Source organism: Dipodomys spectabilis, unplaced genomic scaffold, assembly GCF_019054845.1.
Source record: "Dipodomys spectabilis isolate Male_0828 unplaced genomic scaffold, ASM1905484v1 ptg000009l, whole genome shotgun sequence".
NCBI lineage: Eukaryota > Metazoa > Chordata > Mammalia > Rodentia > Heteromyidae > Dipodomys > Dipodomys spectabilis.
In genome coordinates, this window is record NW_024870686.1 from 12785717 (window position 1) to 12804624 (window position 18908).

The 18908-nt window shown below is 41.2% G+C and overlaps 1 protein-coding gene across 3 annotated transcripts in view; it reads right to left on the reverse strand.

Annotated features, from left to right (window-relative positions):
• Window positions 1-18908, reverse strand: part of Mtus1 (microtubule associated scaffold protein 1) — a 167450-nt gene that overhangs the window by 56603 nt on the left and 91939 nt on the right. For 2 of the 3 annotated variants that reach the window (XM_042701021.1, XM_042701029.1), the window contains 2 exons: window positions 15128-15259; window positions 12331-12369 (listed from right to left, as the gene is read on the reverse strand). In XM_042701021.1, coding sequence (XP_042556955.1) covers window positions 12331-12369; window positions 15128-15259 — 171 coding nt within the window. Of the gene's footprint in view, window positions 1-357; window positions 767-12330; window positions 12370-15127; window positions 15260-18908 lie in introns of those variants that run through there. The other variant, XM_042701035.1, reaches the window with a different exon arrangement.

An 18908-nucleotide genomic window follows, 5' to 3' on the forward strand; every position in this document is an offset into this window, starting at 1 on the left:
AGTGGAAAGAGAAAGATTCTTCATGCATTCAATGTCCTGCCTTCCTAAAGCATCTAATGTGAACCATCACTTCACAAGTGTTGATCTGTACAGATGTTGGTGCCAGGGGAAAGAGCCAGGTAGCACCAAGGCAACAGTTTTGCCCTCCACAAACATATTCAGTCACTCCTGTGCAGGAAAAAACAAAACCCAAAACTGCTCATTTTCACCCAGAAAGCCACCTGCTCCCATTCGCAGGCTCAACCTCCCCAGACCCCAGTTCCTGAGAAATCGGCTAAACATCTGCAACTTAATCAAGAGGTTACCCCCCCCCTCCCCCATGCAACACTGAACACAGCTCTTAAGGCCAAGACCGACCTGTGTGGAAAATGACCGTGCTCTTCCTAAACCCTGAAGGGAGCCGAAGGTTTCGAAGCAATCCTTTGGCAGTCAGTCGGACGTGAATGGTGGACAAGGAGAACTTGGGAGATAACAGCATGTCTTCAGAGCAGGTGGGAGGATTTCACAGAGGATGCAGAGGATGCAGGATACCGTGCAGTCTCACATGCTGCCTGTCAAAGTTTGTCCTCTCCGAGGCCAAGAGACACAGCAAGAGAAAACATGCCTACATAGCTCCTGTCAGTCCACCAGAGACATGCAATCGGGAGCAAAACCCCAGAGCTTTAAGCCAAAGGCTTTTGGCTTCTCTTTTCACAACTCCCAGATGTTGCTGAAACAAATGCTCTTCCTTCTCAGCAAATCTGCTCTCAGCAGATCCGGAAGCAGGCAGCCTCTCAGCTACATGCCCCCACGTGGGATGGGCTCCCGGTGGCTCCCAGCAGAGATGGGAAAGGGGGAGGAGAAAGTGGGTGGTCTCAGAAGCTTTATGTAACAGCCCAACCATGGCTGCAGATCCTGTCAAGTACTTGGAAGGAAATTAACTACCTCCTGTGCCTACCTAGTGTTTACTTAGTGATTTAGGGGGGGAAAAAGCCTCACAAAAGTAATCTGATTTGATATAGTTTAATTCATATATGTCTACACTAATCACGCTGAGCATTTTTTTCATTGCAGATTATTTTACCTATAAACCTCTATGTTCACTTGATACCTTGGGTAAAGCAAAAACAAAACTCTTCAAGCAAAAAATATTTCCACTTCTTAATAAAATTTCTATTCTAATACATTATGACAGACTGACAAAAGGCGAGAGTTCAACTTGAAATCCCCTCCTTTGTGGGTGACCCTAACTAAAATTAAATTATTTAAAAAAGGTGAAGGTAGGCTAGTTTTGATGGCTCATGCCATCCAAGATCAACGTTGGCTGAAGAAAAAGGGAGAGAAAGAAAGAGAGGGAGGTAGTAAAAAGAGACAGAGCAAGAGGAAAAAAGCCAGATGCTGGTGGCTTACACCCATAATCCTAGCTACTCAGGAGGCTGAGATTTGAGGATCACAGTTCCAAGTCAGTCCAGGCAGGAAAAGTCCATGAAACACTTATCTCCAATGAACTGCCAAAAAAAAAAAAAAAGACAAACACCCACAAAAAAACAAAAGCCAGAAGTGGAGCTCTCAAATGGTTGAGAGCTAATGTTGAGCAAAAAGCAGCTCTGGGATAATGCCCAGGCTCAGAGTTCAAACTGCAGGAGGTGATGGCAGTTTCACTACTGGGTGTAACCTAATGGTTCCAGAGAGATGTCAGGCAGGCATTACCGGAAGGACCACACTCCCTGCATTTACGCAACATGAGATGGAGGGAGGGGTCTTGGTATGTAACAATGTAAGGTAGAGCACCCACCTTGCGTGCGTGAGGCCCAGCGTTGGTGCTGAGCAAGCACTCAGAAAAGAAAAAAAGAAATCTCACTTTTTGGGTTTTTTTTTTTTTCACTTGTCTTCTGAGAAAAATCTTTCTATGTAGCCCCAGTTGGCTCCCAAATTCATAATTCTCTTGCCTTAAGCTTTCCACATGATGAGATTACAGGTGTATGCCGCAATAAACCCGAGCTGTTCTCTTACGGTGAACTTCTGAAACCAGGAGTGTGAGTAGAATTTGGCTAGGAATTTTTTTTTTACTGGTGCCTACTGTCATTTCAGTAGTTGGTAAAAGTACATTAACATATGATGGCCAAGACCAAAAGACAAAGAGTTAACACTAGCAAGATGGGCTCTGAGCGTTAATTCTACTAAACCAAGAGTATTATAAATTCAACCTTCTTGTCAATTTGCATTAAGATGTCTGTTTCTAAGTAAAAGAACCAGAAAAAAATGCAGAAATTATTAGCCATAAAAAGTTGTACTAAATGCTGTTAAAATAAAGACAGGAAGCAGTTGTTCTAGAAGTCCTATAGAACATTTGAGTGTGTAGAGGAAAGAAGACAGGAGGGGAAGGAGAAATGGGGTAACTCCTCCCTGTTTGTTGGGCCTGGCAGGTCAGAGGCTGTGAATAAGAGGACCCAATAGAGTCCTAACATCTCTCCCTGATTTTGAAAATTAAAAACATCCATAATCATTATGACAGGTAGAAATTTTCTATAATCTCTTCCTATATCCCCCTAAACCTTACTTTTAAAAACCCAACATATCAATCAGCATCTGAATTATAAATATCAGTATTTGAATTTATTATTAAAAAGAATGCCATGTAGCTGGGTGCTGATGGCTCATGCCTATTTCCTAGCTACTCAAGAGGTTAAGGTCTGACACTCATGAGTCAAAGCTAATCTGGGCAGGAAACCTCTGAGACTTTTATCTCCAATTAGCTAACAACAACAATAACAATAAGCTGGAAGTGGAGCTGTGTGTGTGTCTCAAATGATAAAGAGTGTTAGCCTCCAGCACAAAAGCTCAGGGAAGGGTCCAGCCCTGAGTTCAGGCCCCAGGGCCATCAAACCCACACACAAAAAAATAATGCCACATCCATATAGTGGGAAGGGGGGGGGGGATTTATTAATACTAAACTCTAAGTCATCTCTGTCAAAAGGGAAATCCTTTAGCTTCAATTACCCAAAAAAGTCTCAGCAAGCAAACCAGTCATATTCATTAGAAGTTTTACTTGAACTTCACTAAGCTTCCCTCATGTACATTAAATTTAATATTAATATTAATCTTCTTTTCCTTAACAGCAGAGCAAGAAACTGTAATTTTTAGAAAGCCAGTGAGAAGGAAAATTCAGACAAAAGCTATTCTTCTTGTCGCCACATACAAGTAAGTTCTTTCCCAGTCATCATCTGCCCCCTGGTGGTCATCTTTACAAGTGTGCCAAAACAAAGGGGTTGTTCTGGCTATCCAGATCAAAAGCTAAAGCTCCTGTCCCAGGAGCTCTCCTACACATTTTAAATCCACCTGTTCACTTAAATAATGGAACAAGTAAGTATTTTAAGATTTCAACTGTTTTACATCACACATACTTCTAGGGGAAACAAAGATTAACACATTGTTCAAAAAATTCCTTCACTCATCAACTCTACATTTAGTTCCTAAAATTGTACTAGAATGGAAGGAAATGCCAAAGATGAAAAGTGTCCAGATTTTTCTATTTATCAAGTTCTCATCTGATTTAGGTGAACAAAATGAAGCCTGTGGAGGCTGGTGGGGGGGGGGGGGGGGGGAATTTAAGGGAATTTTGGAACTTTAGAATAGTTGACAGCTATTTTGAAAAAATAGCCATATTATTTCATAGTTATCTCCAATTAGCTATCCTAATATCAAGCTGATAGTATTAGATCAGTGAAAAAATAAATTATGACTCCAAATTTTATGCAATATAGGATCTCAAATTTAAACAGAAAGAATTAAAGCAAATATATCAAAATACCAGCAATGCTCTGGGAGATTGTTTTCCTGTATTTCCCCCTTTCATTTTAACAGAGATCTCAGAGGCAATAAAAATAAGCCTTTAAACTGGGTGCTGGTGGCTCATGCCTGTAATCTCAACTAGTCAGGAGGCTAAAATCTGATGTTCACTGTTCAAAGCCAGCCCAGAGCCAGGAAAGTCCATGAGAACTCCTATCTCCAATAAACTACCCCCCTCCCCCCCCCCCCCCCCCACAAAAGCTGGAAACAGAGCTATGGCCCAAGCAGAGTACTAGCTTACAGACAGCACCCAGGTCCTAAGTTCAAACCCCAGGACTGGCACACAGACACACCGAAGGCTTTCAAATAAGTTTGAACATCAGAATGGTTATATAGAATGCCTACAACCTAAGCCTATTTTCTATTAATGAAACAAAGAAAACATAAAAATAATTTTACAAAGTCTTAATCGAAGGTTACACAAGTATTTGTCAGTATATGTCTAACAACAGAAATCACAATTGTGTTGCATTTGATCATATCATAGAAATGTGGTCCTGGTTTTAGTTTTAAATCAATTATTTAAACTATGTTATAATTCTAGATCTTGTAAATATAGGATGTAGAAGATACTTTTTTAATTCTAGGAAACATTCAAAGTACAAATGATTTGTTGTTAATGACCATAAAGAATTGAAAGATTATAATTTAAATCAACGGGCTTGTTTTGAGATTCAAGCATCTGTAACCAACCTTCCTTAGCCTAATATAGAATATCCTAGTCTTTACCTTCTTATTTTCCCCTATCACAACACCTATTTAAAAGTTCATTTTTCTTCTTCATCATCATTAACGTAATATGTTGAAGTTTGTATTCCAGTTGTGGATTGTCCAACTCAAATTTTTCAACAAGACCATCTTCCTTAGTAAGAATTTGGAAAAAGTCAAACTTTGCCCACCCACAGGATTCTAAGGTCTGCTTGGTGGCTTCTTTCCTGTACACTGATACCAATATTCCAACAACGAGGCTCCAACAAAGGTTTTCCTTGATGGTCTTTTAACTTGTGGTTATCAACAGCACAGCTGGCTGAGGTGTTATATGAAAGGCAAACAAAATCCTGAGGTTTCAGCTCCAATCATGACAGTAAAGAGTTCCAGGAAGAAATCATGAGCTGAGGGCCTTAGTGATGCACAAGGCTCAGAGACAGAACACAAGGAAGTAGATGAAGAAGTCTGGAATGTAATGGAGGGCAAGAAGTTCAGAAATGGTGCAAAGTATTGAGAAGATGAGAGATGAAGCTGAGATTACACATGTGAGGTCATGAAGATTTGAAGGCAAGAGCCAAGACTATGAGGACGGCCAGCCCAGCCACCAGAAGGGTTGGAAAAGCAGGTGAAAGTTAGGATCAAGAGTCCTGACACCCTAAGCACAGCTGTTCTACTACTACTCCCTAGTTATCCAAGCTTAGAGCCACGAGCAGGTGGCACTCCTCAGAGGCATGAATGCTAAGAAAGCTGCCTCTTGCTTGTGTGTGATTTCTATCTGTCAGGATAGAGCAAAAGAGCCCCAAGCCAGCAGGCTGTGACCATTTCACTTGGCACCACGTCCTCTGAGTCCATTCATGCTGTTTCAGGGCAGGATTGCCTTCTATTTTAAAGCTGAAGAAGATTCCGTTATACAAATAAACCATATTTTCTTTATCTACTCATCCACTGATGGATATTTTAGGTTGTTCTCAGATCCTGCCTATTAAACAAATAGTGCCGTAATGAATTTGGGAAAACAAACTATGTCTTTCTGAATCCTTTATTTGGTTTTGGGTAAATCATCACTTGTTGGTTTTATGGTTGGCAAATATTTCCTCCCACTCTGTAGGCTGCCTGTCATGGTTTTGGCTGTTTCCACTTGTCTAATGTGACTTTCATTTATATGCTTATAGTATCATAACAACAACAACAAAACCATTACAAAGAATGACGTCATGAATCACCCCCCCCCCCCTTTCTTCTAAGAGTTCTGTAGTTTTGAAGTCTAATTCTATGGAGGTTATTTTGTGTAAGGGACTAAGGTGGTTTTTAATTTCATTCTTTTGCAAGTGAACATCCAGTTTTCCCATGCCATTTTGTTAGAGGGACTGTCATTTCCCCATTGTTCTTGGCAAACTTTCCACAGATCAGCTAACCATACACGTATGATTCACTTCTGGGATACTTCATTCCATTAGTCTAATATGCCAGCACTATACTGTTTTAATTGCTGCAGCTTTGTAATATATTTTGGAATCAGGAATTGTGACGCCTTCAGCTTTCTTCTTTTACAAGACTGTCCTGGCTGTTTGGAGTCCTACCTTTTCTATTTCTATAACAAGTGCTACTAGGATTTTTACAGGGAGTATGCCTATTTAGTTCCTTTTGTAGACCTGTCTGTCTTGTCAACTTGGAAGTGTTTTAACATATATATGATGCTCGTACTGTCTCAGTTTTTCTTTTTCTTAATATCATTCATAATGATTTTGGCAAGGGGTGGATATGACATTTGTTATTCTTCTTCTATTTTTAGCTGGTACTAAGGCTTGAACTCCAGGCTCTTAGACTTGCTTGTTTTTTTGTTTTTTCACACAAAGCTGAGTACTTTACCACTTGACCATTATCTTCAGCCCAACTTTTTTTTTTGGAGGAGGGGGAGGGAAGGGAGGAGGCTGGCTAGTTGAAAATGGGAGTCTCATGGACTTTTCTGCCTGGGCTGGCTTTGAACTATGAGCCTCTAGTTCTCAGCCTCCTAAGTAGCTAAGATTTCATGTGTGAATCACTGGTGTCATGATTATTATTAATCTGTCCTATTATATCAGTGCTCCTGGAATGGTGTTTTCAAGTCTTTATTCTTAGTACTTTATTTTTTATTTTATTTTTACCATAGTGGGTCTTGAACTCTGGGCCTGGATGCTGTCCCTCAGCAATTCAGCTCAAAACTAGCACCCTACCACTTGAGCCACAGTGCCACTTCCAGCTTTTTCTGCTTATGTGGTGCTAAGGAATCAAACCCAGGGCCTCATGCACACGAGGCAAGTATTCTACCACTGAGCCACCTTCCCAGCCCTTTTAATTTATTTTTAATCTTAACACTAACCCATCAAATACATTGGTGTGTAATGTGGAAAGTGATCTAACTCCTGCCAGAGATAGCCATTGCTTTCTCCACCTACCTATGAACACCAAGTTTGTCTCCTAGTATAAGAAGCAACTTAAAAGATATGCTTTCTGGCTGAGAGTGTGGCTTAGTGGCAGAGCATTTGCCCAGCATGCATGAAGCCCTGAGTTTGATTACTCACTACACAGAAAAAGCTGGAAGTGGTGCTGTGGCTCAAAGTGGTAGAGTGCTAGCCTTGAGCAAAAGCTCAGGGACAGTTCTCAGACTCTGAGTTCAAGCCCAAGGAATGGGAAAAAAAAAAAAAAGATATGCTTTCTGGGTCCTGAGACTTGACTCCAAGTCTCCCAACTTGGAATCTATGGCCTTGATCGGAGTTATTCTCTCCTATAGACCACTCTGCCATGGGTACCAGTGTGCTCCAAGAAAGATAAGATGGGATTCCCAGATAAAAACCACCCCTCCAGCAAGCAACATCCTCTTTCTATTACCTAAAGCAGACAGTCAAAGTAACTCAGGAGACCACCTTGTTGTAATAAGATGACAAATCCTCTGAAATTCCTCCAAGGACTAAGACTGAACGAATGGTCAATCAGGCCACATCTGCAACTTGGGACAAATTTAACTATGTATAACTTGCACACCTCTTGCCCTCAGTTCTCCCTATTAACAATCTGAAGCCAATGGCTGTGCCCTAAAAGAGTAAAAGAGATTATACAGAAGAGGAGGAAGGAGGAAGGAGGAAGGAGGAGGAGGAGGAGGAGGAGGAGGAGGAGGAGGAGGAGGAGGAGGAGGAGGAGGAGGAGGAGGAGGAGGAGGAGGAGGAGGAGAAGAAGAAGAAAAGATATGCTGAAGTGCTGTCTTCTTATGGCTGCCAAGTACCAACTCTGATTTCAAAGTGAGAGAAAAGTAATCATCATGAACACGACAAGGAAACAGACGCAGAGGAGAGCCTGGCAGAGGAGAGCCTGGCAGAGTCACAGCACCTCCAGGGCACAGGCCATTTCCCAACAATTGGAAAAGGGAGAGGCAGAATGCCTCCCTACTCTGTGCTATCTTTACTAAATGGGCGTGGGAGGGGCAGGACGGACATTTATATCCTCAGGCCAGCACCTTGGCACCCCAGACTGATGGAGACTGATGACCGTGTGTAAAATAATCAGGGAGCTGGATAAACTCCGCTCAATGCCTCTGGCATCCCAGACCGCATCCATGTGTGGTAGAAGGAGGGCAAGAATAGACTGTGGCAGCTTCCTCCTAAATGTAAGCCAGGTTTTATTTAGAGACCATGTTGCCTAGAATCGCATAGCATCGCAACCTTTACATCCATGACTGCAGGCAGGCTCCTGGCTTTCAGTGGTCCTCCTGCAAAATAAACCACTTAGAAGGGTTGCAGGCAGCAGCAGGGACTACCATCTTCCCCCTCCCTAGCAGCTTCCATTCTACACAAAGATCCTACAATGTCAAACGGTTCCCATACTGGGAATTATTCCTCCAAATACTCCCACAGGGCCGACTGAGAAACTGGAGAGCTGGAGAGGCTTAGCACGTGACCCAAGGTCAGGACACAAATAGAAAGTGGTGGACGAAGACCTACACCAACACCAGTGGTCACATGCTCCCTCCCTGCTCTTTTCCATGGCCTTACAATCCCAGAATTTCTTCACAAAGAGTTCCTAGGAAACTAAAGCAATGATGTCACACTTTCAAATATTAAGTTACTCCAAATTTTTAAAGAACTGTAGACCAAGATATGGCACAAGGCTAGAATTCTTGTATGTTGTCTTCAGGGCATAAATTGACATGGAGCTGTTGGAAAACAAATCGAATGAAGTGCTTTTCACATACACAGGCTCTGATGTACTGACACTACTTCTAAAGGCTCTGTATGTCAAGAAACACCTCCAAACTTGGAAAGTAATCATTGTGAGAATATTCATTATTTTGAACGTAATTCAGAAGTCACCCCCAAATAACCGAGAAGAGCAGATAAATACCACTGCATGCTAAATGTGACTGTCATTAAAAGTGACCACTAGCCAGGTGCTAGAGTCTCCTGCCCATAATCTTAGACACTCAGGAGGCTGAGATCTATAAGCAGTGGTTTTCTGTGCAGCCTGGGGAGAAAAAAAGTCCGTAAGACTGCAAGAAATTTGAGTGGCAGAGACACTGTGTTCAAACCCAAGAACTGGACCTTGCTCTTCAAAAAAAAAAAAAAAAAAATAGGACCATATGTTAAATGACAAAATAGGCATCTATTTTATTTAAAATTTATGCATAGTAAACTAAAGGATCACTTCTAAAACTCTATATGCTATCTATAATAACCCTATAATAACATTGATTGACTCAATTCACCAATCAAAAGAAGAATAGCAGATCGGATCAAAAAACAGAATCCATCCAATACTTGCATTCTGTTTTGGTTATTTTTGAATTGATTAAAGCTGCCACTAATTACAATATATGTCTTTTAATATATTGCCTGTATGTCACATTTACTGGATAAATAAAAAATACTGAGTTCTGATCTTAAATAAAAACTCAGATACAGACATTTGCACAAAATAACATACCTTTAAATATACACAACCATCAAGAACATCATAAAGGTTGTCTAACTTATAATAGAAAATCGCTCTATTGCAAAAAAAACAGCAGCAGAACAGTCCCCAGCATAGGGTCTTTCTTTCCTCCATCACCCCGCAAAAATAAACAAATTAATCCACTCACTCTCCCCTCTCATAAAAAAATATTTCATCTAAAATTCTGTGCAAGGCCAAATGTCTGAGATGAACACTTCTACAGATTTTATACTTGAAGCATGTAATATCCTAACCATCCATTGTTGAGACAATACTACCCATTGCTAGCCTTTTTAGATCTGCACTTTTTATCATACAAATAAAAAAATAACTCCTAAAATTCAAGAGTAACACAAATAATGCAATTCAAAAAATGGGCAAAAGCCATGCCCCAGTGGCATACACTTGTAATCCTAACCACTTAAGAGGCTAGAATCTGAGGATCATGGTTTGAAGCCAGCCCAGGAAGAAAATTCCATGACACTCTTATCTCCAATTAACCACCCAAAAGCCAGAAGTAGAGCTGTGGCTCAAGAGGTAGAGCACTAGCCTTGAGCACAAAAGCTCAGGGACAGCACTCAGACCCTGAGTTCGAGTCCCAGGACTAGCACCAAATTAATCTCTTCCCCAAAGAGATTTACAGGTGGCCAGTAAGCACATGAAAAGATGTTCGATGTATATAATTAGCTCACAAGGAAATTAAAACCCAAATAACAAAGAAAACCACTTTCTACCAAGGAGGGCCTAATAGAAAAGACAAAATCAAGTACCAGCAAAAATGAGGAGGATCTAAACCCCTCCTACATTGCTGATGCAAATCACTGGTACAATTGCTTTGGAACACAGTGTTGAAGTTTTTCAAACTGTTAATGCACCAAGAGTTCACATACAATCCCATTTCTGATCTAAGGGTTACCTGAGTTTTGAACATAAGCAAAGCTATCCCTTTCTCTGGGATACTAAGGTGTGCTAGAAATTTACCACAAAATGAAATAATTACCTTAATGTGCACAGAGCAATTCCTTTTACTTGAAATTAGAAAAGCTTTAGTGAATACACCTGTTGGGAGCCTGTAAACTAGAAGTCATTCTGCATGACCAAGTGTCCTCTAGCTTTGAGAATTTAAAAAAGGAAAACAGCCAGGGCAAGGGTGGTGCATTCCTGTATTGCTAGCTACTCAAGAAGCTGAGATCTGAGGATCACAGTTCAAAGCCAGCCCAGGCAGGAAACTTGTGACTCTTACCACCCATTAATGACCAAAGAGCTGGAAGTGGAGTTATAGCTCACATGGTAAAGTTCTAGCTTTGAGCCAAAAGCTCAAAGACCGGTCTTGGGTCTCAAGTTCAAGCCCCAGGACTGATACAAGCAAACTCACACAAATACAAACACACACACATACACACACACACACACAGATTAACAATTTTGATTCAATTCCCTCACATTCCACTGCCTTATTAAACTGAGCGATAGTTCATTTAATGGGGTATTAAAGATACTAGCTTCTTCCTCAGCGACATCATCCACCCTTTTTGCTTTCCATACGGGATTCATGGAATACTATTTCCTGCCTAGGCTTCTCTGGAGATACCACATCCCTCAATCCAGACCTCTCCCAAGAGCATACAAAACATCCTTCCTTTCCTCCTTCCCTCCTTTCTTATTGCAATGGTGATTCCGGCATTTCTGTGACTATCTGGCAAGCTCCTGAAAGGCAAGGCTCTCCCTCCTTTTTGGCTCACACTTTATCCTCATCTGACATGGTCACAGAGCTGAAGTAGCTTTTCAGTCACTGTGCTGAGATCAGGCAATAGGGTCTTTCTCTTTCTTCAGATTTCCTGCCAGGGACTTAGAGGCCTCACTAACTATACTCGATGCAGAAAATAGTAGGATAGGGGAGACCTGATCAGCTACTGACAAGACACAGGAAATGGAGTGAACACATTGTGTGACATCTCCCTAAGTGTTTGATTCTCAGTGCCAATGTGGTTCAAATCCTGGGAGCTGCAGGATGTCTTAGAGAAGTGCAAAACAAGAACAGAAAGGAAGCCGGGTACTGGTGGCTCACGCCTGTAATCCTAGCTACTCAGAAGTCTGAGACTTGAGGATCACGGTTCAAAGCCAACTTGGGCAGCAAAGTCCGTCAGACTCATCTACAATTTACCACCAGAAAAGCGGAAGTGGTGCTGTGGCTCAGGTGGTAGAGCACTTGCCTTGAGCTGAGGGACAGCGCTCAGGCCCAGAGTCAAGCCCCATGACAGAAAAAGAAAAAAAAAAGAGTAGAAAGAATTGGGGTATGGTTGAAGTGATAGAGCACTTGCCTATCAGCATGAGACCCTGAATATCCCAGTAATGAGTAAACACACACACACACACACACACACACACACACACACGCACACACACACACACAGCAAGAGAGCGAGTGAGAAAAAGAGAAAGAGAGAGAGAGAGAAAAAAATGAGCTGACAAAAGACTCAAAGACCTTAAGGCTAAAGGACAAACAAGACCATTCAAACTAAAATTATGTTACTCATAAAGTGTCTTTACAGATCAGGTGGCTCATGTCAATTATAAACCAAATATTAACAGACCATCCAAACTAAAATTATGTTACTCATAAAATGTCTTTACAGATCAGGTGGCTCATGTCAATTATAAACCAAATATGAATGCTTTGCTGGCCCACATCACAAGCGGTTTTCACATTTCGAACTTGAAATTCTATTTATAGGCATACCAGAGAGAAATCACAGTGATTCTTAAAGACTTAACATGGCTTTACAAAAAAGATGCTTTTTTTCTCCATCTATATTCAGAATGGTCACTCACCTGCATTCAAGGCTGTAAATAGACTTTTTCTTGAAGGACCTGAAATATAAAAGAAAGACACATAAGATACATATATTGCTTGCTGAAGATCTCACATAATCAAACCCGTTTTGTAAATGGAATGGTGATATTTTCAAAAACAATCACTTGACCCCTCCCATCTTGGGTTCCACGTAGAAAGTAGCCAATAAGGCAATCCATTTTTATCAAATATATTTTAAGTATAATATCCCAAAGAGCAAAATGATAAGAGGAACGAATTCATTTCCAAAAATTAAGTTTGCTAGCTCTAACAGGAGAAGCCAGAGTACTTTTTCAATCAAGAACAACTGAAGTTGCTTTTGGAGGCAGATCTGGATTCGATCTCCAGATCCCTGCACATGTTAGGAAAGTGCTCTACCACTGAGCCCACATCCACTGAGCCCACATCCACTGAGCCCACATCCACTGAGCCCACATCGCCAGCTTGGGAACTCTTGTGCGGCTGTGTGCTGTTGCGAAAACTTGAACTCGATGCCTGGGCACTTGTCCCTAAGCTTTTTGTTCAAGGTCAGTGCTCTGTCACTTGAGTAAAAGCTCCATTTCTGGTGTTTTGGTGGTTAATTGGAGATAAGAATCTCATGGACTTCCCTGCCTGGGATAACTTCAAACTGTAATCCTCAGATCTCAGCCTCCTGAGTAACTATGATTACAGCACGAGCCTACAGCAACCTGGTGGAGCTCAATGTTCACATTTACTAAACTCAATACGATTCCACTGCTGACAGAGGAAGGGGCTAGGCTTTAAGAGACTGATGTGTATTTTCTGAAAGTGCTAATTTCTTTGCAGCTGTGAAGAAAAATATACTTAAACTGTAAAGATAAACAGACCTGCGTTTTTTTTCTCCTCCAAACAGATAAAATATGAAATGCAGAGTAGGTAAAAAGCTATCACTCCCTAGAAGAACCAACCACTTGACATCCAATTGTCATTTCCCACAAATAACTACGTGTGGGTGAGCGCCTTGGAATTAACCACCCTATTCTACCTGTGGAATTTTACAAAAATGACAGTCTTTCAAAATCTGTGGCCACTATAAATAGAAAGCATTGTGTCCCAATCAATTAAAACCTAGCATCCATTCTTACTCTGCTAAAATCTCAATGAATTTAACAGAAAGGCATTTTATAACACTACAGAGAACAGACACCAAAAATAAACAGGGCTTATTTTTCCTGTTGTGTGGACTGTGGGGCCTTTATCACAATCAATAAAAATTACACTTTCACATCCCGATGACTGCCCAGCAGAGAGACCATCTGATAGCTCAGAAATATATCTGACAAGCTACGACCCTGCTGGAACACTACAGAAATTTTTTTCCACAGTATCTTTTTAATCCCGTCGAAAGCTAACTGTTGATAAACGCTCACCAGGATAAGTAACTTCCGTTACCATATAATCTTTACATAATTGGAACAACTACACCCAATTTTCGTGTGAAACTTAAACAAAACCATGTTCCAACACAGAGAAATGTATTTTAATGTTTTTTCTTTCATGCATGTGTTTCTAACGCATTTATAAGATTGTCTCTTTGTTGCTTTGTATGTCCCTCCCCCACAGTATAACCCCTGCTTTCTCTATATTTGATGTCAGTATAACTTGTGGAGGAGATGGGGAAAAACCAGTTGTTTAGGGATACAGGTGGACCTGTTGCAACAATGAGAAGTACAAGTTGTCATGTCCAAAACGAGCTTTACAATGTCGGTGCGGGGGGGGGGGGGGGGGGGTGGGGAGGAAAGGAGTGGGATTGGGGGGGAGGGGGGAGGCTGGGAAGGGATGTGAAGTGTAAACAAAGGAGGAGGCTGCAATGCTTGGTAAGAAATGTACTCATTATCCTGCCCATGTAATTGTAACCCCTCTGTACAGTATGTTCACAAATAAAATTAAATTAAAAAAAAAAAAAGGCAACACAATGCTATTTGGTGTTGACAGAAATAAAACTTCTGAGTGGCTCATGCCTGGAATCCCAGCGACATGAAAGGTAGAGATGGTGCAGGTATCAAATTTGCCTCCCAGCTTGGAGGAGGGGGGACTTCACGCGACCCCATCTCAACAGAAAAAGCCGCACATGGTGGGTGGCACACACCTACCATCCAAAGTATGGCAGAAATAGAGGAACACCGTAGCCCAGGCTAGCCCGAGCAAAAAGATCTTAAATCATAGCCCAGGCTAGCCCGAGCAAAAAGATCTTAAACCATAGCCCAGGCTGGCCCAAGCAAAAAGATCTTAAAAAATAAAATAACGGGGGGAAAATAAAGAGGAACAGAAGAAAAAGAGATGGAGGTGTGGCTCCAGCCACAGAGTATCTACTTCACAATTGAGAAGCCCTAAGGTCAAATTATTCCTAACAGTTACAGCATTTATAAAGTAAGTGTCCCAAGACCATTTAAACATAAGGAGCAAGGAAAAGGAGGATCAGACGTGCAAGTAATAAACATGCACACTGAGGCAGAGGGAAAAGTAAATCAAGCATTTTCATTCCTTTCTCTATGTAGAGCATTGCAATGGTTGAACACTACAAGTCTGATTTGTTCATTTCGCCTGATATCTTTGTCTACTTGATTTCTAGAGATCAGGTGGTTAAATGGAAATGACCAGCTGCCTGAACAAGAACTCAGTGTAAAACAGACATTTATAGAAATAGATCATTGTTAAATACACTGTAAATCTAATTGTCCAAACTGAACAACCTCCTACCAGCCAAGAACCTTAGAAACCATGCAGTCATTCGAGGAATGCAGAGGTCCTCACCTTTTGGAGAGGTCTTAAGGAAGTGTACGTGAGCTCTGGGCACCAACGGCTTCAAATATAAGGATCCTGGGCCATTCTGAAACGCTGGTTTTGGAGGTTTCTCCTCATACTTGAGGACAGTGGCATTACCAGCTGTAAGAAAACAGAAAAGCACATTCTGTTTCATAAATCAATAGAATTACCAATCTTTCCCATTTTATTTTTTCCTGAGTCAGTCATGTTCACTAAGCATCTGTCAATCATTACTTAGTGTTGAGATCTACAGAGCAGAAGCTATAACCCACAGAACCCCCTACATTCTACTTTTCCTGGCATGATCCAAGTTTATTCATCATGTCCAGTACAGCATTGGTCCCAGATAAGTTAGGAGACCAATTCCAAGTTTATTCATTATGTCCAATACAGCATTGGTCCCAGATAAATTAGGAGACCAATTCCATAGCCATCTGTGCTGTGCAACTAGCCTATCTAATGGGCACCCACAGGGAGTGTCCAGGTCCAAAACAGATAGTTCCATCACTATTGCCATCACTATGGCAATTCTGCAAGAATGATAAATTCCTTGGTAGCAACATGGGTAAGATCTGACTGTAAGCCCAGCTGCTTAGTAGTAGATATATGAGCCAAGCCACCGGTGGCTCACACCTGTAATCCTAGTTACTCAAGAGGCTGAGATCTGATTATCACAGTTCAAAGCCAGCCTGAACACGAAAGATTGTGGGACTCTTTTCTCCAATTAACCAGCAAAAGACAGGAAATAGAGCTGTGGCTCAAGTGGTAGAATGCCAGCCTTGATTTAAAAAAAGAAGCTAACAGGCAGTACCTATGCCCTGAGTTCAAGCCCCACTAACAGTACACACACATACGCAAGCAAGACTAGAGGCATGACTCATGATAGACTACAGCCAATAGCTCTGAGTTCAAGCCCTAGTACCAGCATGCAAACGTGCACATGTGCTCTGAGTTGAAGCCCTAGTACCAATATGCAAATATGCACACATGTGTACACACATCATGTGAACACACACACAAAGCAAGAATGTAGGCAATGTAAAAAGCCCCCAACCAGACTTGTTTATTGCTGGTTTCTTAATCTTCAAAACCTAATTCTAATTCTTCAGTTCTACTGTGCTACACAGCATGCATTCATAAATTTCTTAATTACCAACCTGGATTCCCTCCTCATTTCACATTTCTAGTAAAGGTTGAGATGCCCAATGTGTCTGCAAACACATTTTAAATGTGAAGACAGCAAGAAAATTTTCACTAGGCTAAACTATCACAATTCCTATAACAATGCTTGTAGATGTCACCACAGAACCTTGTAAGGACCTGCTAGTGTGCTCTCTTGATCTTCATGCAGTTTCTGTGCCAGTTATCTGTTAACTCTTCATATGCCCAGATAGATCTCTAATAGTAGGTCAAATCAACACAGACATCCCTCTGGCTGACAACTTCTTTTATTTTTTTTTTTCTTTTTGCTTATGTGGTGCTGAGGGCCACATTCATGCAATCCAGGGCCTCATTCATGCAAGGCAAGCGCTCTACCCCTGAGCCACCTTCCCAGCCCACTTCTTTTATTTTCTTGTCCTTCCCTCCAGTTCTCACCTTCCCCAGAACCGAGCACTTGGTCTTTCCAATGTTGACTGGAAGCTAATAGAAATGACCGTAATAAAACCCTACTAGCCAAGTGCTAGTGGCTCTGGTCTGTAATCCTAGCTACTCAGGAGGCTGAGATCTATGGATCTCCCTTCAAAGGAAGCTTGGGCTGAGTCTTATCTCCAATTAACCAGTAGACAGCCAGAAGTGAAGCTGTAGCTTCAGCCTTGAGTGAAAAATCTAAGCAAGAGATCAAGGCCCTGAGCTCAGTCCCTAGTACCCGAAAAATGAATGAATGAAACCCTATTTACTATAAAATTTAACCTAACTTTCGAAAGGATGGATAAGGAATGAGTCCATGTTTTAAAATGACAGTAGCAAAATTGCATTTTTTTAAAGATTTTCACAGAAAATACATCAGGTTTCAAGGAACATTTCAGTTCATACAGAATCAAATTTAATAAAGAAAGTAAAAAAATACAATAGCGTCTCAGCCATGTTTTATAACAGTCCGAACTGTAGTTGTGCTTTTCTTGAAGCAATTTTTGTTATTCTCAGCTGTAAGTTGCTGAGATTTTGCATGACTCACTTTCGTTCAACTTTCAAGCAATATAAAATTGTATGATTCTATATGCGTGCCTCTCTAAAATTTAGACACCAAGATCTCTGGTTTCCAAAGAATTTAGTTTAAAAAAAAAGTCTAGTCAGTGAAGCAAAGGACATGGGATACGCATGCTATGCTTAGCCGCTGGCACAGGCACACACACACACATCTTGTCCAGTAAACAAATTCTCAAGCTCAGTACAATAAATTCATCAGTTTCAGAACATCTGGGAGTCACAAGTCCATACTTCAAGGATAAAATGTCTACACTTAACTCCAAGAAACACACACACACACACTTGTGTAGTCATATGAAAATATACACAAATATATGATATATACTCAAAGCCTAGGATTTTCTGTCCCTTATTAATGGTAAGGACAGCAGTGATCATCCTTTTATGACCCAACCCTTAAATCTCTCTCTCAGCTCTACAATGGCTCGATGCTAGTGCTCCACTGCTTCTTAGCAAAGCCCACTTTGAATGATGTCTATTGTTCTAAAGCATGATGCCTTCCTCCTACCCTCCATGGGAGTTCTGAACATGGACAGCTGATCTGATGATGTTTCAATCTTTCTTCATTCAGAGTCAGTATACCCAGCTGTCAGATTTTTCTTCTACTGTATTGTTGGCCACTGGAAAGCTTCACAGTTCAACAATGGGATGGAATCTACAACGTCTAAGCTCTGGTCCTGGCTTGGGCACAACCAAGGGGTATGGGGGGGGGGGGGCAGGGAATTACTTCACCACTGTACCTATCACCAGTGGGTTTGAATGGCAGGTGTGAAAACCTGCCACACTGACCGTCATCCTCTAATTATGGTACTCAATCCCACAGAGGCCAGATTAATGCTTGTCAGAAACTATGGACAGTTGGTCTGTAGAGTCAAAACATGGAATTCGACAGCTGGACACCTAGGTCCCAGCTCTAATGTGTAGTTAAAACTGCCTCACTTATGATGCCAATGTTTGGCCCTAACCATCTCAATTATGCTACAATAACAGATTCTCTGGAATCATTTTCAATTCACCAGGCGAAAGTATGGTTTCAGTGAAATAAAACAGATTTTAAAAATCTAAAAAGAAAATTAAGACATATTCCTAGAAAAGTCTGAACAGAAGAGAAAATGTATTGGAAAAGGGTTTCTCATCATCCTAGAATCTTATTTTTGCTAGCACTTAATATATTCCAGATAGAGTTGTCATCAGTGTTTTATTCAACTATACACACACACACACACACATGAAACCACCAGTTTTGTGCATTTCATGAACTCTGCCAGAACATCTGAACAGACCATCTGCCTACCTTACTTAAAAATCAAATTATTAAGCTGGGTGCCGGTGGCTTACGCCTGTAATCTTACTCCTCAGGACACTGAGATCTTAGGATCACGGTTCAAAGCCAGCCTGGGCAGGAAAGTCCATGAGACTCTTATCTCCAATAAACCACCAAAAAAAAAACAAAATGGCGCTGTGGCTCGAGTGGTAGAGTGCTCGCCTTGAGCTCAAGAGCTCAGGGACAGCACCCAAGCCCAGAGTTCAAGCACCATGACTGACCAAAAAAAAAAAAAAG